This window comes from Saccostrea echinata, unplaced genomic scaffold, assembly GCF_033153115.1.
Source record: "Saccostrea echinata isolate AGI-Se365-2 ecotype Australia unplaced genomic scaffold, CSIRO_AGI_Sech_v1 ptg000029l, whole genome shotgun sequence".
NCBI lineage: Eukaryota > Metazoa > Mollusca > Bivalvia > Ostreida > Ostreidae > Saccostrea > Saccostrea echinata.
Window position 1 is genome coordinate 2,508,571 of NW_026889778.1, and position 23,725 is coordinate 2,532,295.

Here is a 23,725-nt window from a genome sequence, read left to right on the forward strand (position 1 = left end):
GCGTTGTGGCCCATGGGCCTCTTGTTTAAAAGTACATGCAGTAAATAACACACTCACGATATTAAAAATATAGAATGTTACTTCCTTTATGTTTAATATCAGACTTTTATTCATTATGGTAACATGGTGTACAGAACATGTTAAATTTTGAATGGTTTTTGATGTAAGAACTTACCTCTTTCACACTTGGTATTCATTTCATTTTCAGAATTTTGTAAATCACCAATCTCCTATTGGGGGAATTTTATAGCCTATTCACATTATGTGTAAAGAATTAGATATGGGAAGGTGATTTGTGTTTAAAAGTATAAATGTTTATAATTGATATCCTGAAAGCCCAAAAATATTCATTGATAAAAAGCTATCATGGAGTCTTTGTCAAAAATCAGCTGACTTGTAAATTTCTTTGGATAGTTTACTAGACACTTTTACAACTAACTTTGATACAATGAAATACATCATATAGATTGACTTCCGTAGTGCTTTTAACAATTACTGCTTCTATAGAGAACCATAAATAATTATGTAATCTTATCAAGAGATTGGGTGAAGGTTCAGCTGCTTCTGTAAGAATTGAGATTGAAAGTAAAAATATATGTATTTTTTATACTTGTAGCAAATATTTAAGATTCAGATTGATGAAACATGAGAAAAATTAATTTTATCCAAAAATAATTTATTGTTAACTGATATCTGGAAAGATTTGAAATAACAGTACTGGTCAATGTGAATAACCTTGCTTTATGCCAATGTATTGATGAAATGTTGTATGTTTTTGACAGTTCTTGAAGGATGCCAAACATGATGTTCCTGAGCACCTGAATTATGGCCGTCTTCTTAAGGACCTGCAGAAGGAAATCCGGGCCTTCGACACCTCGGTATTTGAAAAAATATCCTAAAATAAATTGTTTTAAATCATATAAATACTCAATTTGTGTAAAATGTGTCAAGATGTTAAGGTTATAAAGTGTGACTTTGCTAACATTAAAAAAATTCTCAGACTTATTTTTATGCCCCGCCATGAATATGGCCGGGGCATATAGTGTTTGTCATGTCCGTCTTCCGTCCTTCCGTCCTTCTGTCCTTCCGTCACACTTTGCGTTTAGCTCTCTTCAAAGCTCAGTTTCAAAGAAACTATCCAAGATATTTTTATCAAACTTCATATGCTGATAGATATTGATGAGAGCTATGCAACTGCATCAATATTTTTTGACCTTGACCTTTCCTTTGACCTTGACCTCACTTTTCTTAAATTAGTGTTTAGCTCAGTTTTAAAGATACCATTCAAGATAGTGTAATCAAACTTCATATGTTGATACATACTGATGTATGCTATTCAACTGCATCAACATTTTTTGACCTTGACCCTTCTTTTGACCTTGACCTCACTTTTCTTGAATTAGTGTTTAGCTCAGTTTTAAAGATACCATTCAAGATAGTGTAATCAAACTTCATATGTTGATACATACTGATGTAAGTTATTCAACTACATCAACATTTTTTGACCTTGACCTTTCTTTTGACCTTGACCTCACTTTTCTTAAATAAGTTTTTAGCTCAGTTTTAAAGATACTATTCAAGATAGTGTTATCAAACTTCATATGCTGATACATACTGATGAGAGCTATTCAACTGCATCAATATTTTTTGACCTTGACCTTTCCTTTGACCTTGACCTCACTTTTCTTAAATAAGTTTTTAGCTCAGTTTTAAAGATACTATTCAAGATAGTGTTACCAAACTTCATTTGCTGATACATACTGATGAGAGCTATTCAACTGTATCAACATTTTTTTTGGACCTTGACCTTTCCTTTGACCTAGACCTCACTTTTCTTAAATTAGTGTCAAACTTTATATGCTGATACATACTGATGAGAGCTATTCAACTGCATCAATATTTTTTGACCTTGACCTTTCTTTTGACCTTGACCTCACTTTTCTTAAATAAGTTTTTAGCTCAGTTTTAAAGATACCATCAAGATAGTGTTATCAAACTTCATATGCTGATACATACTGATGAGAGCTATTCAACTGCATCAACATTTTTTTGACCTTGACCTTTCATTTGACCTTGACCTCACTTTTCTCAATTTGTGTCAAACTTCATATGCTGATACATACTAATGTAAGCTATTCAACTGCATCAATATTTTTTCACCTTGACCTTTCCTTTGACCTTGACCTCACTTTTCTCAATTTGTGTTAAAATGTTGCATTACTAATATACCCTCGGCGGGGCATTCATGTCCTATGGACATATTTCTAGTTTTTATACAAGTATATTCTCTGATACATGGTTTATTTAATACCCCTTAAAATAATTTTCTTCATGTTTTCTTTTTCTGGTAATTGTACTGTTGGCAGATATGAATGTATAAAGGGGTTAAGAATTTTGAGTAGTTTCAAGTATAAAGGGAATAAATTTAAGAAATATATTATTTATTGATTTTTTGAGAATTCCAGAGGACCTGAATTGCAATGTTTCATGGCAGCATATTTCATGAAGTGCATTTTAGGGAAAATAACTGGAAAATTGAATGTAAAATTAAGTTTTATTTTTCAGCCGAAAGTTAGTCCAGTGAAACTGAGGACAAAAGGAGACAGGTTAAAGGTCGAGAAAGTACGAGGGGAGAAAAAGAAGAAAAAGAAGAACCTCCCGACAAAGAAACAGATGATGAATATAGACCTTCTACATCAGCACACGACGGAAGCTCTACAGGCCATGGACGAGGAACGCAAGTCATACTCGAATACGGTAAGTCACAGAAATAGTCATACTCAAATATGGTAAGTCACATAAATATTGATCTACATCAGCACACGATGGAAGCTCTACAGGCCATGGACGAGGAACGCAAGTCATACTCGAATACGGTAAGTCACAGAAATATTGATCTACATCAGCACATGACAGAAGCTCTACAGGCCATGGACGAGGAACGCAAGTCATACTCGAATACGGTAAGTCACAGAAATAGTCATACTCAAATATGGTAAGTCACATAAATATTGATCTACATCAGCACACGATGGAAGCTCTACAGGCCATGGACGAGGAACGCAAGTCATACTCGAATACGGTAAGTCACAGAAATATTGATCTACATCAGCACATGACAGAAGCTCTACAGGCCATGGACGAGGAACGCAAGTCATACTCGAATACGGTAAGTCACATAAAAATTGATCTACATCAGCACACGACAGAAGCTCTACAGGCCATGGACGAGGAACGCAAGTCATACTCAAATACGGTAAGTCACAGAAATAGTCATACTCAAATACAGTAAGTCACATAAATATTGATCTACATCAGCACACGATGGAAACTCTACAGGCCATGGATGAGGAACGCAAGTCATACTCGAATACGGTAAGTCACAGAAATAGTCATACTCAAATACGGTAAGTCACATAAATATTGATCTACATCAGCACATGACAGAAGCTCTACAGGCCATGGACGAGGAATGCAAGTCATACTCGAATACGGTAAGTCACAGAAATAGTCATACTCAAATACGGTAAGTCACAGAAATAGTCATACTTAAATACGGTAAGTCACAGAAATAGTCATACTCAAATACGGTAAGTCACAGAAATATTGATCTACATCAGCACATGACAGAGGCTCTACAGGTCATGGATGAGGAATGCAAGTCGTTCTCAAATACGGTAAGTCACAGAAATAGTCATACTCAAATATGGTAGGTCACATTTAAATACATGAAGTAAAAAACACTGTCATACTCCGATACGGTAAGTCGCAAAAACAGTCATCCTTAAATATAGTAAGAAAATAAAAAACAAGTCATACTCATAAAGGGTAAGTAAAAAACAGTATTACTCAAATACGGTAAGTAAAAAACCCAGTCATACTCAAATATGGTAAGTCACATAAACAGTCTAACTGAAATACGGTAATTAAAAAAACAGTCGTACTCAATACGGTAAGTCAAAAAACATGGGTCTTCTACATCAGCACATGACAGAAGCTCTACAGACCATGTTTGAAGAACGCAAGCCATACTCAAATATGGTAAGTCACATAAATACGGTAAGTCAAAAACCAATCATACTCAAATATGGTAAGTAAAAAAAACAGTCATACTCAAATACAGTAATTCACATAAACAGTCATACTGAAATATGTTTATAAAACCCCCCCAAATTTTCCAATACAGTAATTCTTGGAGTAAAAGAAAATGGCTTTTGCTGTTATACAGGGGGAATAAACTTACTTATTACAAGAAGTGTAAAAACAGTCATACTCAAAACACACAAAACAGTCACACTGCAACAATTTAGTTCACAAAAAGATTTGCTCTGAGAGACCGTATTTTATGTTTGGATTTGCTTTGTAGGATGAGGACTCCAATTCAGCTTCATTAAAAGTCAGAATTCCTAAGGCAGGGGCATATCTAGATTCCATGACAAAAAAGGAGAAATTCGTGAAGTTAGATCCAGATATCAAACAAGAGAAGGATGATCTAGGAATAGGGCTCAAACTGAAAGTGTCAAAGGGCAAGATAATAAGGTAAGCTCAAGCTGAATGTGTCAAAGGGCAAGGTCATCAGGTAAACTCAAACTGAAAGTGTCAAAGGGCAAGATTATCAGGTAAACTCAAACTGAAAGTGTCAAAGGGCAAGATAATAAGGTAAGCTCAAGGTAAAAGTGACAAAGGGCAAGATTATCAGGTAAACTCAAACTGAAAGTGTCAAAGGGAAAGGTTACCAGGTTAACTCAAACTGAAAGTGTCAAAGGGCAAGGTTATCAGGTAAACTCAAACTGAAAGTGTCAAAGGGCAAGGTTATCAGGTAAACTCAAACTGAAAATGTCAAAAGGCAAGTTCATCAGGTAAGAGCTGAAGGTGTAAGAGCAGTGATACTAATAATTGTGAAAAGTAACTCTGTATAAAATCATGAGATGTTATTTACACTGTATATTTCAGTGATGCTAAAGGAAGGTCTGGTCACTCGAGTCAGAGCGGGGAGAATGAGGAGAATGACAGTGACACAGACAATCTAGTTGTGGACGAGAACCCAAGGAAAAACAAACGACCAATGGGATCTCCCTCCTCAGCATCCACCATGAAACCAGGCTCGCTCAAACTCAAGTTGTCTTGTAAGTGTTAATCTAGGCTCACTCAAACTCAAGTTGTCTTCAAAGTATTAAACCAGGTTCGCTCAAACTCAAGTTGTCTTTTAAGTCTATAATTAAGAATCGGTTAAAAAAAATGATGACTTTAAATTAGATTATTTAAGACCCTGTAACATCAATTTATTTGTCAGTAGCTTGCCTCAGTTTAAAAATTGATCATACTCAAAGCATGCTCTAAAGTATCAAATAAACACCATATGCAGGTGATAGCAGAACTACAAAAATAAGGAGAGTTGACAATGGAAAAGCTGTCAACATCTCCTTTGTCATACAATTTAGTTGTTAGTTGGCCTTTATCTGGTATAGTCAGTAAAACATCCAAATATGAAACAAATATGAAACAGATTTGGCAGACTCTTTCAAATGGTGTCTTTTAGTTTTATTTCAAGTTCACTGGGATATATCAAATTGACATAAGAAAGGAAGTAGCTATTATCAATTGATAAAACATCAGTGATACAGGTGTCTTCTTATGTACAGTAGTAGTTTTTTTTTTTTACTACATTCTGCTTTATAGGATATAAAATCAGGTCAGCTAAGAAAGGAGCACAATTAGCATGATTAGTGACAATTGAAATTTCAACACATTGTTGAAAAAAAAAAAATGGTCTTCAAAGACAATAAAAACATTGTGGATCAGGAAATCCAGGATCTTTTTAATATCAACCTCAGAGTACTTATGTGTCGAATCATAGGGATTTTTCACAAAATAATTTTGTAAATGATCAATAAAAGATATGAAAATTTCTGAGTTATACTTTTTTGAAAAAGCAGTTATCTCTGATATCAAAAAGCCTGGAATTTATCTTAAACATTGCTCTATCACAGTTGCTGGTAAGGCCCTGCCCCCCGACAACATGTTGGGACACGAGAGTACCCAGGAGTCTGAGACTGCCACCAGTCAAAGTGAACCAGAGGAATCCCCGGGAATCCCCCGCGCAAACCTTCCCACAATTCAGGGCGGACTTAACTGCAGCATCTCGGACATCCTAGAGGCCAGTGGTTACGGAACAGAGACAGATTTTATTGTGGACAATGAGTAAGTAGCGAGATAAATCTATGCTGATATACACTGATGCTATTAGGTTACTAAATGAGATATACACTCAGTCTGTGTCATCTCTGGTAATGTACATGTATTTTATTGAATAATTGTTGAAAAAAATCATTTTTTGAAGGAGCTCTTAAGCACTACTCACTGAAGAGTTCTAATACCATTGTATTTTATGCAGTTATCTGCCCTTTGATGTAAATTGGAAATCTGCAGTAAATGCACAGTGTGAAATAGATTAAAAAATTTTTAAGATTATGTTAGACTAAGCTGATAATTAACAGTAATTGAAAACATCATTTGCAGGTATTTTACCATTATAAGTAAACAACAGTTATTTCTGTTCATTAATACTTTATTATCATTGAATAGTATAACAGATACCCTGATGTAAAGTGAACTTAATCAGCTCAGTATATATATACACACACCATTATATTGAATACTAAAAGTATTCAATAGAAATAATATTAAGTATTATAATGACACTAAGGTTAGGGATTGGAAAGACACTTCCCTGTTTGATTGGGAACTTTTTCCCCCATGTTTTACTTATAGTATTTTAATAGGTATATTCTTTCTATGAAATAAAGTTTAACCTAGAAACAATCACTAAAAACAAATTTCTTAATTTGGACAATTCTCTAATAGATGTAGATGATGAAATTAAAGCTGAGTGTATCATATGGGGTACAATGTGACACAAATAATTTGAAGATGAAAATTTTGTTTAGGAAACTGATATTTTAAATTTTTGAAATGAAGACTTGTCTCTCTTAGCTAATATCCATTCTGTTCAGTGATTATATTCTCTATAATGAAGGAGGACATCATCCCCAAGCATGAGGGATGCTATCCAGGGCATGCTGTCCATGAGTCGAATGGGTGATGGGCAGCAACTGTTCCGCGACAAACGGTCCACCACAGTTCAGCGACTTCATAACAGAAATCAGATGATAATGGAGGAGGAGGCTAAGCTAGAACAGTGTTATAAAGACGAGGAATTCAGTAAGTAAAGATAACAGTGTAGATACATGTACAGTGTATAAAAGGAGGGGGAAACTAGAACAGTGTTATAAAGACGAGGAATTCAGTAAGTAAAGATAACAGTGTAGGTACATATACAGTGTATAAAAGGAGGGGGAAACTAGAACAGTGTTATAAAGACGAGGAATTCAGTAAGTAAAGATAACAGTGTAGATACATGTACAGTGTATAAAAGGAGGGGGAAACTAGAACAGTGTTATAAAGACGAGGAATTCAGTAAGTAAAGATAACAGTGTAGGTACATGTACAGTGTATAAAAGGAGGGGGAAACTAGGACAGTGTTACAAAGACGAGGAATTCAGTAAGTCTAACAGTGTAGGTACATGTATAGTGTATCAAGACAATTATTTCAGTAAATCACAGTAAAATAATCAGTGATGAAGGGTTTGATTAAGTCTATCATTAAAGACAAGGATTTTTCTATTTTGCATAATATACAGGATTTGCCCATATACAGTCGAACTTCATTTTTTTGGAACACCTATATCTCGAATACTGGGATATGTCAAAATAATTTGGCAGTTCAAACCCCTTTTTACCACCATGTTTATATTAACCTTGTTATCTCAAATCCTCAGATATCATGAAATCCCTTTATTCCTGTTATTGCAGTTCATGTATGAGAATTTAACATGATTTCTGCTCATTTTGTTAAAATTTTTGTAAAAATCATTCTTTTAACATATGTAACATTTCTTCCTCATTTTCCTTTAAATCCAACAGTTTATCCAGGCTTGGATTTGTCAGATGATGAAATGGAGCAGGTCCGAGACTCTAAAGGATCTCGAGATGACAACTGGAATCCTAAAGGTCAGGGGTCAACTATTTTTTGATTGATGGACAAATGTGAAACCCTTTGTAAATTAAGGTCCTGTTCAGATCATATCCTGTGAATAACTATCAGAGTTGTTGAAACAAGTACAGTGGATACCTGTAACCCTTTTCACAAAAAAAGTCTTTGGATTTATGAAATAGATTTTTTATCTAACTGCTCAAAATCGAAAAATAATCCTGATGTGATCCTCGTTCTGTAGCTGTTTAAGACTGAATATTTCTCTTGTCTACAGCTCGAGTCCACGTGTCTGGTGTGAAGGGAGAAAGACCACACAGGGAAGGGGTGAAGAAAGAGGCAGTCGAGCAAGTCCTGGCAGCTGCGGCAGCAAAACCAGCACCACCAGTAAGTAACTAAGTACAGACACCGCCATTCCCATAAATAAACTACATACACCACCAAAAACAACTACACACACACCACCAGTAAGTAACTAACTACAGTTATCTCCATATGTAAACAACTGCATACACCGCCAAAAATAACTAACACACACACCACCAGTAAGTAACTAACTACAGTTATCTCCAAATGTAAACAACTGCATACACCACCAAAAATAACTAACACACACACCACCAGTAAGTAACTAACTACAGTTATCTCCATATGTAAACAACTGCATACACCGCCAAAAATAACACACACACCACCAGTAAGTAACTAACTACAGTTATCTCCATATGTAAACAACTGCATACACCGCCAAAAGTAACACACACACCACCAGTAAGTAACTAACTACAGTTATCTCCATATGTAAACAACTGCATACATTGCCAAAAATAACTGGCACAGGCACCACTAGTAATTAACTAACTACAGTCACAGAAATGACCAGTAAGTAAAATAAAATCACAATACCATAAACAAGCAACCACATTCACCACCTGAAATAATTAAATGGAGACCCCTCCAACATTAAAGTAAGAAATCAGAGTCATAACCAATTATAACAACAACAAACTTCACCATTATGTGGCAAACAACAGACATCACCAGCAAGTAACCAAACAGTACCCTTATCAATAAAAAATCATTGACAATCATCCCTATTAGATACCCATACACAGACATCGGCAATAAGGAAGTTATCAATCGCCACTAGTAACTAACTAACAAACACCACTAGTTAGTTATGTACAACAGGCACCACCAATAAATAACTTACACCACCAACTAGTTACAACACCACCAATTATATATTACTTAACCACCAGTTAGTTACTTACAACACCACCAGTTAATTACAACACCACCAGCTAGTTACTTACAACACCGCCAGTTAGTTACTTACAACACCACCAGTTAGTTAATTAGAACACCACCAATTAATTACAACACCACCTGTTAGTTACAACACCACCAGTTAGTTACTTACAACTCCATCAGTTATTTAGTTACAACAGGCACCACCATTAATTAACTGTTAATGCTCACCCATCATAAGTAATTAAAGTCACACCAATAAGTAATTTTCAACTTTAATCTTTATATCTCTTTCATCAAAATTGTGCTTTTCTGCATATGATAAATTGGATTTAGGCTGTTGCTATACCATTATATTTTGTTGATAACTATTACAGAAGCCAAAGAAGCCAAGAAAACGATTAAAATCAGAAAGTTTCTCAGAAAGTGACTCCAGTAATACACCGGGAACTGCCTTATCCTCCTCCGCTCCAGGTAAGCTGTCCCTCAACTAAAAGTTAACTACATGGTGTCACAGAGGGTGATTCTCCAGGTAATCTGTCCTTCAACTAAAAGTTTTGCCTTATCCTTCTCTCCTCCAGGTAAACTGTCCCTTCTCCTCCACAGTGACTCCAGGTAAACTGTCCCTCAACTTAAAGTTAATGACACACTGTTACTGAGAGTGATCCTCCTTTAAATAGAAGTCTGTCCTTCAGCTTTTAATGACACACTGTTATAGAGGGTGATTTTCCAACATAGTCTGACCTTCAACTTTAATGACACACTTTCACAGAATGTAGTCCTCCAAATAGGTCTGTTCCTCAACTTAAAGTTAATGACAGGCTGTTGAAGAGGGTGATAATCAGCTAAACAGTTAACAGTTAACGACAGTTTTTTTTATAGGGTGATCCTCCATATAAGTAATAATAATTAAGCAAGACATTAACATGCATATCCTAGTGAATTACATCAACTCTTATCTTACTGAGGGGTTAATACAATGTCCTTTTTTGTTGCAGGTTCAGCATTCCGTCCAAACCTAGTCAAACCAGTCACCTCTCAGGGAGAACCATCAAGTCCTGTCAAAGGTTTGTACTGTTAGTAATAAACCAACAAGCAGTCCTATCTGAGGGGGGGGGGATTCTTTTAAAAGTTACAATGTAAGTTTCAAGTCACACCAAGCACAAATAGAAGGACCCTTCAGTTAAGTTCTGTCAAAGGTACGTTGTAGGTTTGAAGTCACAGCATGCACAACTTAGGGGGAATTTTCAAGATCAGTTTAAGGCATTTATGTAGTCAAACCAATCATATATCACTGTTATCAATTGAATTCTGTCAAAAGCTAGATAAAAAATCAACCACAGTGGTACATACATGGTCAGTCACAATCTACTAGGTCAGCCCACATCATCAACTAGAGTGATAGATACATGGTCAATCACAGTGATAGATATTCAGTCAACCTCAATGTAAGATACACTGTCAACCACAGTGGTAGGTACAAGGTCAACCACAGTGATAGATAGTTAGATATTCAGTCAACCACAGTTGTAGGTACATGGTAAACCACAGAGGTAGGTCTTCAGTCAACCACATTGACATAATTGATGTAGTAGACTTTTCTATACAAGCTCTCTCTTTGATCAAAATTTCATATTGTTGGTCAAATTCCTTTTTTCAATGATCCAGTTGATCAATAAACAGTCCATTTAGAAAATTTTCAGTTTAATGATGTTTATAAAGACCTGATCAAAGTTCTATTTTACTTATCCTGGGATAGCGGGCTATTTTTTTTCAGAATTTTTAACTTATATTGACTGTCTAAATACATATATCAGATATATGTTGATACATTGTGAACATTTTTTTTTAGCCAAAAAGCCAAAGAAAGGATTAGCCACAGCAAAACAGAGACTTGGGAAAATTCTTAAGATCAATAAGCTTGGCATGTTCTGATCTTAAAGTTCTCAGTAAAACAACCTCTCAAACCTCCAGTAAGACTTGTTCTCCCATTGTTCAGATCTCCAAGAATGCATTGTATTTTTTTTAATCATTATTAGAAGTTCCTTTTATTATGTCATTAAATTTCAAGGCATTGAATCTTAGAATTGCCCAATTCCATGGACTTCTTGCTCTAAAACCATTTTAATTCTGTTTTAGCTACTTACAGAATTTTTGTTACTGTCACAATTGTATGATTCAAGTAACTGAAAGTCTTATTATTTTAGAATGTATATTTTTGAATCAGAAAAGAAAATAGAGATTGATCTTAATATGCATTCAGTGAAGTACTGTTGAAGGGTAAGAGAAATGTGGTAGAATTAGGGACATGAGTACAGACTCTGTTGTTATTTTTCTGCTGTGCAGATGTAAGCCTAGCAATAAACCGATCTCAGGACAAATCATATACCCAGCCTAACAGCTATGTGCTGTAAATCAGCTACATAACTTTATTGGTCTATTCTTAAACATTGGCTACCAGCAATTTACTGTAATTATAACTTCATTCTGTTTGCTTGAACCATTAAGTATTTGTTTTTATTGTACTTCCATGAAGTAATTGTTGTGTTGTACTTAAGAAGTATATGTTTATTTACAGACTGTATTAAAAAAAAAATAAGAAACAGCATTTTATAAATATCTTGGAGCATTGATTCCTGGATAATTATTGCTTTGGAGCATGGATACCTGGGTAATTATTGCTTTAAAGCATGGATTCCTGGGTAATTAATGCTTTGAAGCATGGATTCCTGGGTAATTAATGCTTTGGAGCATGGTTTACTTGGTCAGTTAAGCTAATTTTCGCTGTCAAGCTACTGTATATGTACACGTTTTCCATTTTGTAAAGTGTCATTCTACCCGGGTATTTTTATTTTTTGTTTGTTAATTAAATCGAAGTAGTACATGTAAGTACATGTAAGTATTTATAATAAGAAAAAGCCATTGTTAGGCAAAACATTATTTCTCATATGATTATTTTTTTATAAACCAAGCATAAACTATGTAATTCTATGTGTATTAACAGGAAAGCATCAGATTTATTGAGATACTGATATCAGGGTAATAGTTGAAAAAAAGTGCAGGTAGGTTAGTCTTTTAATAGAGGCTACAATTGTTAGATTTGGTTTCATTGCCAAATATCTCAGTTTATAGACAATTTATGGTGAAGGTTTTACTTAATTAGTGTTATAAAATATGAATCTCAGAGGGGGGTGGATAACTTTTTTTAAAATGTTATTACACGTATATAAAAAACAAGTTACCCCCTGAATAAGATTTGGTGAGGTAGGAATCATTTCCATCTTTCTTCCCTTTTGATTCTATGCCACAACCTTATCGTGGAGAAATATTTGAAACTCTTTGAGAACAAAGTTTTACCATGACAAGTGGGGAGAGTTATGATAATGTTTCAAGGGCATTGGAGCCAAGGACAGGGTTCAAGGACTCTTAAGGAGAAAAGTCAAAGGTCATGCATGACTTAAAGGTTTCTAATAACCAGAAAGAATGCTTTGTCCCTTAACCAAAGTCATTTGGAAAATTCCGAGATATAATTTTGGTTAGAAGAACCTAAGGTAATGTAAATTTATGTAAATTTATTCAAAGTTGGGTTTTGTAAACAAAAACATTAGCTCTTGAGAGCTATTTCTGAAGAGCCAAGGCCAATTAGAAGGTTCAAAATTCTGTTTCCTGGTTAAAGCTATGTTATGCAGAGATTTCAGAAACTTGAACTCGACACAAGAAACTCTAATGACCAGAAGATAATTGATTAATGGAACAAGATCAAGATGGAGTAAAATGTCTGTGTTTCAAAGTGCAAATTTTCAAATACTATTAGGCTTCTTTTGAATCTGAGTGTATGTAGTTGTTCTTTGGACGTTTTTAGTTCTATCTAGGTATTATTAAACATTTATGTTCCTTATTGATTGTAGAGTAGTCAAGTAGAGGTGGGCTGTATGAATTTGATTATATAAAGCACAAGTAAACTGCTGATCCAAGTTTTTATTTTGTATTGATTGAAGTAAGCTTTACTGTACAGTCATGTACTTGTCAAAGACTATTCAGAATGTAGCTGAAACACAGGACGGGGAGTGTTATTCACTACTGTGGAATCATCATTGTTCGTGGGGGATCAATGTTTGTGGATTTGGTGGGTAACCCTTACCCATGAATTTACATCCCCACGAACAATTATTTTGTCAACGTACTGATTAATTAAATCAACAAAATAAATGTGCTGCCCACGAAATTACATCCCCACGAACCAATAAAATTTTGTTTGCCCACGAACATTGACTCCCACGAATTTAAATGATTCCACAGTATCATGATTTAGACCAGTACTTCTATGTAAAATATTTTGGCGGTATTTATGAATGAACGCACAAGAAAGTGCACCGCAGGTGCCTCATAATAAACCCTGAATACACACACAGTATTTGTAGGAGTTTGGTTACATGTTGCTAACTTATTTGTTTTGTAAAGTTTTTAAATGCATTATGTAATTTTAGTATATTCTATTTATTATTTTCTGATATTATAATTACTTTCCTGTACAGTCAATTTGTACATAAAATACAAATCATACTGGATTTTATAATAGAGATATCAAAAATATTTTAGAATTTTTCATTGTGTTTCTTATGTACAGTATAATTGTTTTTTTATTTTTGCGAAGTTCTAAAATCTGGGTTAGGACACAAGGCACAGTGTATATTTAGCATTGGTTTAAATTATCCGTGAAATTCATTATCTATTTCTGATATAAATTCTCTATATTGAGAATTGCTTTGTAATGGAATAGAGCAAAATATCATAGATTATCAGAATCTTAATTAATTTAGTAAAATCAAAATTAGCAATAAGTAGTAAGTAGTCTATTTTTTAAATTACTGATTGAAAAACCCTCACAACATTTAGATATCATACTATAGTTCTGTGTCTACAGACCAGTTCCTGATTCTGGGTGTCATACTGCAATAATTTATGTCAGTTTTGTTAATATGTATTCTTTAATGCTGTGTACAAATTCCTGACACATTGCTGAGTGGTAGAGGTATGGAAACTGGAAACTTATAGGAACTGTAATATAACTGATTCTTTATTTTAAAAAATGATTTGAAGTAAACATAATTATTGTAAAGGAAAAAAAATCTATCAGATGTTAGGGTACCAAGAAAATTGTGGTTTGTTTGTTATTTTTTAAATTTGTTTTTGGTTTTTTAATCCCCACTTGATTTTTTGGTTTTTTAATCCCCACTTGAATTTCATGCTTAAGGATTTTATTTAAGGTTTGTGTTTTGTTTTCGATTTCTCTTATATTACAAACCTTGTAAAGTTAATCTTTTTAAAACACAAAGGGAATGAATTCTGTGTTTAAATTCTCTTTTTCATCAGTTTCTAAATCTTTACCAACATTGTAAAGTTTGCTCAATTCCTAGAATTAATTCTTGCAATAACTTTGACTGCATGATGCTGTAAAAAATCATATTAGTTAAACTCAGTTCGTTCAAGATCTGTCACTTTAAAATAGAAATAAAAGTAGAATATAACTTTAAGATTATGTTTACAGACCATTTGTTGATCTATGAAAGTGTTTAACCTCAACAAGGCAGCATTTCACAAAATATTGTACATAAGATGTAAATAAACCTGAGATAAATCTATATGTCTTGATCTTTTTCAGAGAAAGCTTCTGTATATTTGTTGTCGCCTTTATGATTTTTTGAAACAATCATAATGACATTATCAAACTTGTAGGTGCTTGAGGACAGAACCCCTCCTCTACACTTCTTCAATCACGAAGTCAAACCCACGTTATCTTTTTCTCACACCATGAAAGTTTGAACCCACCAAAATCAGTGTTTTTACGTTAAGTGCTCAGTAGTTATAACGCAGGTCCGATTTCCGGTCAAGCTATAACTTTTCCCCTGTCCTGTCACATATACCTATCCCTGGACTTGCAGCTGAAAGTCCTACCAGGGATGCAGAATCTGTGTAGTGCGTTTTCGAGGGCAAAGAAAAAAGGGGGAAGGACGTATACGTATCGGCTCTTTGGATTGTGGATATCGACCTGGGTTGCTCAGAGCACTTGACTAAAAGTACTGGGATCCTGGGCCAGTCATAAATTGTCTCCTTTCCTGGTTCTCAACCCATATTTCAGAAAGTACTGATACAAAATGAATATGCTCAAGCTACATTACACTGAATTTTAACTTTAGCCTTAAATTTATCAAAACAAAGAAACAAACAAATTAAAGAAAATAGAGAATCTTAAAATATAGATTGCTTGAGCCAAAATGCATCATTTCAAATTTTGTTTATTTGTCTTTTCTTCACTCGTTTTTGAACCTTTTCTACACATATATATTTTCCAAGAACAAGGTAGTCAAAGTCACTGCGTGTGGTACACTATAATTGTACATCCCTGTTAAATAAACTTTTATTTTATTTTACTGTCACTGAAAAGTTCATTATTAAGAACTAAAATAATTATGTTATGAATATATTCCAAATTTAAAATGTTCAAATAAAATGTCCATTCTGAACCTTATAGGTTTAAAGTTTGTTGAAAACATATTTTTAATTTAGGACCAAAACAAAGGATTTTATTCAATTTATTTTTTAAGGTTGAAATTTTAGGCAGAGAAATATGACTCAAATCATTATTATAATGAACAAGATGTGTTTGTGAAACTCCAAGGTCAAGGGATGAAAAATGTTGCTACCCAAAGAAAGGACTTATTCGCAATGAATATACCTGTGAAATATGAAAGCCCAAGCACTAGCCATTAAAAAGTTATGGCCAAAGTTAAAGTTTTTTTTAATGTGGGTCAAATGTGTTGGTACCCGAAAAAGGCCTTGTGACCAGGAATATACATGTGAAATATGAGAGCCATAGCTCCATCCAATCAAAAGTCACGGGCAATGTTAAAGTTTTTGCGGACAAACAGATAAATAGACAGACGGACGGACATTCTTCGATTATAAGGCAATAAAAAAGGAACAGAGACCAAACTCCTAATCTTTAAAGCTAAAAAACCGAATTCGAACAGAAAAAAACCCCAAATCAACGATCCACTGAAAACACTGGGGATCAGGTGCTATATATAGAGTGAAACAACCCCTGTCACTCAAGCTATGAGGCTTCTGTATTGATTAGATAAACTTAATAATCCGTAGTTAAAATTAAAAAAAAAACGTATGAAATATCAGTCAAAATATGATCTAAAAGTCATTACAAGGTCATTATAACGACCGTACAATTTACAAAATATCGACTTTTAACGACATAGTAAATAATCGAAAGCTCAGTTACATCAATTGATTTGTGATCAGCTTGCCTCGGTTTACATTTTAATCGCACTGGCAAAATGTTTCTGTGTATTAAATGAGTTGGGAGACATAACACCATATGCAGGTGATTGTTAGATTTTACTAAACTTGTACATTTACATAAGCTGGAGGAGTTAACGATGGAAAAGCTGAAATCTTCCCGTTCTTTTATAGTTAAGTTGCCCATTAACCTCTTTAGTATTCTCATTCTAGAAATGTCTGAACAAGACCTGTTCAATTGGAATATAAACTGAAATTGATCGGCTTATAAAGGAGCACAGTTGGTGCTTATCGAAATTCCCACCGATTCCAATATGAAAGAGTTAGTCTACGAAGACAAAAAGGAGCCATTGCAAGCGTCTTTTAAATATCAGCTTAGGAGCTCTTGTACGGATTTTTTTTTTTTATAGATAACCAATCAAACAATATAGAATTTTCAATTCCGATTTTCACTGAAGAAACAGTTGTCTGTGATAAAAGATAATTTAATTTATTGAACGAAATGGAATGTAAGATATGTTGAGAAAACATACGTTTTGATGTTATTGATTACTGTTATTTTAAGATTCAACGTTTGATTTTGAATCTTTTCATGAAAAATATTCTAACAACAGACGCCTTAAACTTCTTAACATCGGTTAATATTTTGGTGTGGAGTAAAGATATATACGGGCTTTGTAAAATGAAAACAGAGGATATTCAAGCTAAACATATGCTTAGTATAGGAAAGAAGGAATGAAATGAATGAAGACAATGTATGACTAAACTGGGAATCGAACCTCGTATCTCGACATCTGTATCACTAGTCAGGTGCTCTAATGACAGACGTCCACGATCCATACATAGCACAAACTACTACAATATAATATGTATAATAATGTATGTATAAGAATAACAAAATTATGCTAATAGTACGCTTTTAGTAAAGACAGATTTTGAATAAAACAATAACCATCCAAATTTTCGATGCCTTTTTCACAAAAAATAAATAAAAAATTCAAGAGTATATGTTACTCTGTAAACTCTTTCATAACCTTTGAACGTTAAGTGTAAATCCGCATAACATATTTATGGATTTTTATATGAATTTCAGATGCGTAAAAAAATCTTAATTTTGCTAGTCTGTCTTAGGATGACTTTTGCCTATGTTATGATTAATTTTAATTATTGGCGTGATTTCTTATGCAAAACAAAGAAAAGGGAATTAAAAAATCAGAAATCAAATATCTGTCGATTTTCCATCTCCTAATCAAAATTTTAATTATTATACTTAATGATTTGAGTTTTCAATTAACATTGTAAATAGGAATAAAATGCTAAAAAAGAAAGATAATGAAATACAGATTTTAGTACATAATATTTTTTATTAAAATTTTCCAAAATTAACGTCTGTCCACGAACTTAACGGACAATCCTCGTACAAAAAATAAACCTTTTTTATTGCTATACGTTCTACTCATCTACTTAGAAGATGCATGTGTTAATGATTGTTGAATGTCGTTTTTCATTCTTTGCTTAGTTTACTTTCAGAATATTTAGGCATATTATATGAAAATCTTCAAAACCACATTTTCGTGTTTCATACGTGAATTCGATCTACCCTTTCTATACTGGATTCCTAAACTTCATAAAAATCTTTAGAAGCAGAGATATATTGCCGGATCTAGCAAATGCTTTACCAAGCCTTATAAGAAATAAAAGACACCACAGTGTCTGCCACATCTGCTTCATATTTGGATATTTTACTGACTATAGACGACAAAGATCAACTTACAACTAAATTGTATGATAAAGGAGATGATTGAAGCTTTTTCATCGTGAACTTTCCTTATGCAGGCTACTCACACAGAAGTTGATGTTACAGGGATTTCAACAACCTCGTTTAAAGTTAGCAATCGTAAATTCTATGGTCATTAAAATGCCCTTATATGCAACAAAGCTAACACAGGGTCGTATTTTTGCTGACTTGTTATCTACCAATTGTAAGATCTTTGTTTTTATACTTAAGTTCACTACGGAATGTCCCGTCTACTTGATCAATACATAGGGCTCACGACGGATGAGATCGGTCAACAGGGGGTGTTTTTCTCATTGACAACAGATCCCACCTCTGGAATTCCCAGCGGTCCGTGTTTATGCCCTGTTTGTAAATTTGTATTGTTTGAAGTTTTCGAGAAATCGATCACTGTTGTTATCTTTACCTTTTTCATATGTGTTATATTAATTTCACGTATTCCCATTTTCAACTTTTACTTTTACTATTATTATCCCTTGTATAATGTATCTGTCAGGTATGATGTTCATATACTGGCAACATTAATCATTAAAAGAAACTTTTCATGATATTTCTATTGAATTGTCTACATATTTTTCCGCCTTCTCGATCAAGACAAAGAGCACACGGTGGCTGTGACCTGTCGATAGGGGATGCCTACACCTCCATGGCACCTGATCCCCTCTCTGATGAATTGTTTTCCCTTTGAAAAGCATCTGACGGAGAACGAAAATTTCCGGGTAGATAAATTGTTTTTATTCCATTTTACAAGTACTGTCAATCTAAGATAAAACATTGGGATTTTATTTCATTCGAGAAAAAAGTCCAAGAACCTTTGTTTCTCTGAAAGGACAAATTTGCCATTATGCGGAGTCTTTGTGAACAACCTTGGAAGTCTTCAAGACTGCATTCGCCGTTTGAGGCGATCATTCTCGCTGGTAAGCATTTTAATTTTTCTCTGCATATTACTTTCAAGTACCTGGAACAGAAAATGACAAGTCTGTTAAACACGTCTGCAATTTCAGTGAATATAAATATATTTGATAGAAAAACCACTCTTTAACACATGGGATATTATGCTAAGTTATATCAAAACATAGGCTCACGGCGGGTGTGACTGATCAACAGGGTATGTTTGCTCCTTTTAAACACTCGATCTGGAATTTCCCGTCTTTTATTCCCTGTTCACAAATTTGTATTGTTTATAGACCTTCATGAGATCGGTAATTCTTTGTTATCTTTATCTTTTTCAAAACGTTTATTCCATCTAAGAGCTATGAGGTTCACAAAGCCGGTGCTTAGACCCCTTTTTCTGTGGTGCTAACCGAATGAGTGTAATTGTACCCCCTCCACCGCGGATGGGGCAGCAGTCTTTCACAGATTAACCCCCAGTGTAAGCCGGTAGCCACTGGAGCTGGGTAAGACAAAACAGTTCAAAAGTCTTGTCAAGGGAAACAACACACACTGTCAAGTGAACACAACAAGGCTTGAACCGGCGACCTTTGAGTAACTGACTTAACACTTTTAGAAGACCTCTGAACCACGTAATTTACACTGAGCATTACGACTCACTTATCAAATTATTCACTTCAGGTTGTTTCAAAAAGTCAAAATTAACGCACAAAGCGTCTAATTTACAAAGTTTATTCTACAAGTTATTTTTAGATTTAAGAAATGGCACTGCCTCATGTTAATTGTATCTATATTAATGCTGTGTTAATTACATCCTTTCTTCATTTAATAAATTTGAATTATCCTTTATATTTAATATGATGAAACATGTGTGCATTGTTTATTAAAGCAATCAGTTGTTGAGTTTATTTTAAGTATATTACCTTCCGACGTCCCCTGTCTCGAATGATGACCGACAATGTATAGAGTATTGGGTTAAGAGCTGAATTCACTGGCAAAACAAGCACTATAATCCAGGCGTAGACTTCCAGCGAAACGTCAATACCATTAAAAGTCAACATACCTAGAAACGTCAATACCATTAAAAGTCAGCATACCTAGAAAAGTCAATTTTATAAAACGTCAGGATACCTCGAAACGTCAATTTAATAAAACGTGAACATACCCAGAAACATCAATTTTATAAAACGTCAGCATACCTTATAACGTCAATACAATAAAAAGTCAACATAACTAGAAACATCAATACCATAAAAAGTCAGTATACCTAGAAACGTCAATTCCATAAAAAAAAGTCAGCATACCTAAAAACATCAATTCCATAAAAAAGTCAGCATACCTAGAAACGTCAATTCCATAAAAAAGTCAGCATACCTAGAAACGTCAATTCCATAAAAAGTCAGTATACCTAAAAACGTCAATTCCATAAAAAGTCAGCATACCTAAAAACGTCAATTCCATAAAAAGTCAGCATACCTAGAAACGTCAATTCAATAAAAAAGTCAGCATACCTAGAAACATTAATTCCATAAAAAAGTCAGCATACCTAGAAACATCAATACCAAAAAAGTCAGCATACCTAGAAACGTCAATACCATAAAAAGTCAGCATACCTAGAAACGTCAATACCATAAAAAAGTCAGCATACATAGAAACGTCAATACCATAAAAAGTCAGCATACCTAGAAACGTCAATACCATAAAAAGTCAGCATACCTAGAAACGTCAATTCCATAAAAAGTCAGCATACCTAGAAACGTCAATACCATAAAAAGTCAGCATACCTAGAAACGTCAATTTTCTGAAACGTCAGCATACCTAGAAACATTAATTTTATAAACGTCAGCATACCTTGAAATGTCGATACAATAAAAAGTCAGCATACCTAGAAACAATACAATAAAATGTCAGCATACGTAGAAACGTCAATACCATAAAAAGTCAGCATACGTAGAAACGTCAATACAATAAAATGTCAGCATACGTAGAAACGTCAATACAATAAAAAGTCAGCATACGTAGAAACGTCAATACAATAAAATGTCAGCATACCTAGAAACGTCAATACCATAAAATGTCAGCATACCTAGAAACGTCAAATGGACACAAAACAGCTAGAAGCAGTGATGTCATTTATCTCGGGGTGAGGTTTCTAATAATTTTCTTTAAAAAACGCAAAACATATATTTCTTCTCGAATAATTTAAAATTAACCACAAGTTCAACAAGAAAAATCAGTGATACCAAATAGCAACAAAAACTTATATAATCAGTCACAAAAAGGTAATTCATATCACAGTAATTTAAACCTACCAATATTTCCTTCATTTATCCACTACAAACTAACCAATAATATCCACATTTATTTAGCACAAACTTCCCTATAATTCCAGTAGGTAACTTATACAAACTTGCCAATAATTCGTAAGATATCCAAAACAAAGTTAGCAATAATTTTCCTTATGTATCCAAAAACAAACTTATCTATAAGTCCATCATGTATCCAAAACAAACTTACCAATTAGTCAATCATGTATCCAAAACAAACTTAGCAATAATTCCATCATGTACCCAGCAAAAACTTACCAATAATTCCCACGGGTACCCAGCACAGAAGATCAGTGATGACCACGGCAACAACAGACTTGGCTAGTGCAATTTCCCGTCGACGACAGTTTGAGGCTTGACTCTTTCTTCCAGATTTATTGACTTCCAAGACAATCAGAAACTGCCCAATACTTATACCAACGAAAATAATGAAATTAAACCCAATGAAAATGACCATGGAATATTGCCAACCATTTTGTCTGTGGACAGATAAAGGTAAACTTATACAAACAGGAGACTGGGCATAAAAATCTTCAAAGATTGATAACTCCATAGCCAGAATAGGAAATAAGGCAATAGATATAGAAAGAACCCATGAGAATACAGATGATCCAATGACCCATGCTCGTTTATTCGGAGAAAAGGGATGTTTGATTGCTACACATCTGTCAATAGTAATGAGCAATACAAAAAGAGCTGATGCTTCGCTTGACATCGTGGCTAATATTCCAGCAAAAGTACAAAAACTGCTATGCCGCCATATATAATCCTCTAACCCATTTATACCAGTATAGATAAGATTTACAATGGCTATAATATATAGATATACCCCCATGAACAAATCGGCAATACTCAGATTACAAGACAAAATCAAGTATTCAATGGAGGATTTATCCTTAAATGTAGTGATGTTACTCAAGAAGGCAATGATATTTCCAAATGTAGCCAGAAATGCCATATACCAGATAACAACACTAAGAACAGGAACATTAATTAACTGCTCACAAGAAGATATTCTATTCTGAGGAGCAATGCACTCCACATCGTAGATGCTACGTGGTTTTGCACAACATAGGGAGAATACACCGACGTAAAGATATTTGAGGTTGAATAATCCAAGAAACATCCCCTTCATGGGCATTATTTCATTACTTTGTAGGAACAGATTCTCTAAGTTTTCCATATTCAAAAACAGTCCTTCACCAAAATGTCTTATTTTGTTGTTCGATATATCCAGGGTAATTAACTTTTTCAAATTCCAGAAGGCCTTTGCATCAATATCATCTATTTTATTGTTGTTTAAGTATAAAAAATGGAGATTTTTTAAAGATATGAAAAAGTGTTTTTTAACATAACTTATAACATTATCTGATAGATCTAGAGAAAACAATGATCTAACGTCCTTAAAAGCGTTGTCTTCGATGTCGTGGATACGATTCCTCCGAAGAATTAGGATTCCTAAATGGACAGCTGATTTGAAGTCCTCTTTTTCTATGATTGTTATAATATTGGAAGAAAGGTCTATAAATCTTACAGTATTAGGATTAATTTGACATTGACTTATTTTTGTAAAGGAACAATTCTGCATAGTAATATAACTGTTCAAATCAGAATTCAAAAGTTTTTTATCTGGAAGAAAACTTTTCTTGTCATTTGAAATTATTTCTCGTACTTCCATCAGCCCTGACTGCTGATTAACTACTGATATTTTAAGAAGTTTTGAAATAAATATTTTTGAATATAAATATTCTTTTGGAAAAACTATGTTAAAGAGATTTTCAACCATTCTCTGGATAAAGTCTTCAAAAAGTGTTATTTTAATATCTTTATTTGTGCGTAAATTCATATCGTAATAAATATCATAAAATGATAAATCCACTTCTAGACCACTTATGTACGTTGTACTGTTCAAATCAGAAATCTGTAATGTATTGCTAATACTGCTTGAAGCAAAAGATATATGTGCGTATTTTATCGTGCAGTTTATCAACTGTAGCGCTTGTAATTGTTTGGAAGGTTTATTTCCTTGGACAATAAGTAGAGTTTCAATAGTACTATCACGAATTTGTAAATATTGCAGATTATCAATGATTGTTCTGT

The 23,725-nt window shown here is 33.9% G+C and overlaps 1 protein-coding gene across 2 annotated transcripts in view; it reads left to right on the forward strand.

Annotated features, from left to right (window-relative positions):
• LOC133195463 (histone lysine demethylase PHF8-like) overlaps positions 1 to 14,943 on the forward strand; it is a 35,242-nt gene extending 20,299 nt beyond the window's left edge. For both annotated transcript variants that reach the window (XM_061331301.1, XM_061331303.1), the window contains 11 exons: positions 783 to 878; positions 2,566 to 2,757; positions 4,367 to 4,539; positions 4,954 to 5,126; positions 5,991 to 6,201; positions 7,037 to 7,221; positions 7,984 to 8,070; positions 8,328 to 8,437; positions 9,679 to 9,775; positions 10,300 to 10,368; positions 11,154 to 14,943. In XM_061331301.1, the coding sequence (XP_061187285.1) occupies positions 783 to 878; positions 2,566 to 2,757; positions 4,367 to 4,539; positions 4,954 to 5,126; positions 5,991 to 6,201; positions 7,037 to 7,221; positions 7,984 to 8,070; positions 8,328 to 8,437; positions 9,679 to 9,775; positions 10,300 to 10,368; positions 11,154 to 11,236 (1,476 nt within the window). In that variant the 3' untranslated portion in view covers positions 11,237 to 14,943. The remainder of the gene's footprint in view (positions 1 to 782; positions 879 to 2,565; positions 2,758 to 4,366; positions 4,540 to 4,953; positions 5,127 to 5,990; positions 6,202 to 7,036; positions 7,222 to 7,983; positions 8,071 to 8,327; positions 8,438 to 9,678; positions 9,776 to 10,299; positions 10,369 to 11,153) is intronic.
• The last annotated feature ends 8,782 nt before the right edge of the window (positions 14,944 to 23,725 follow it).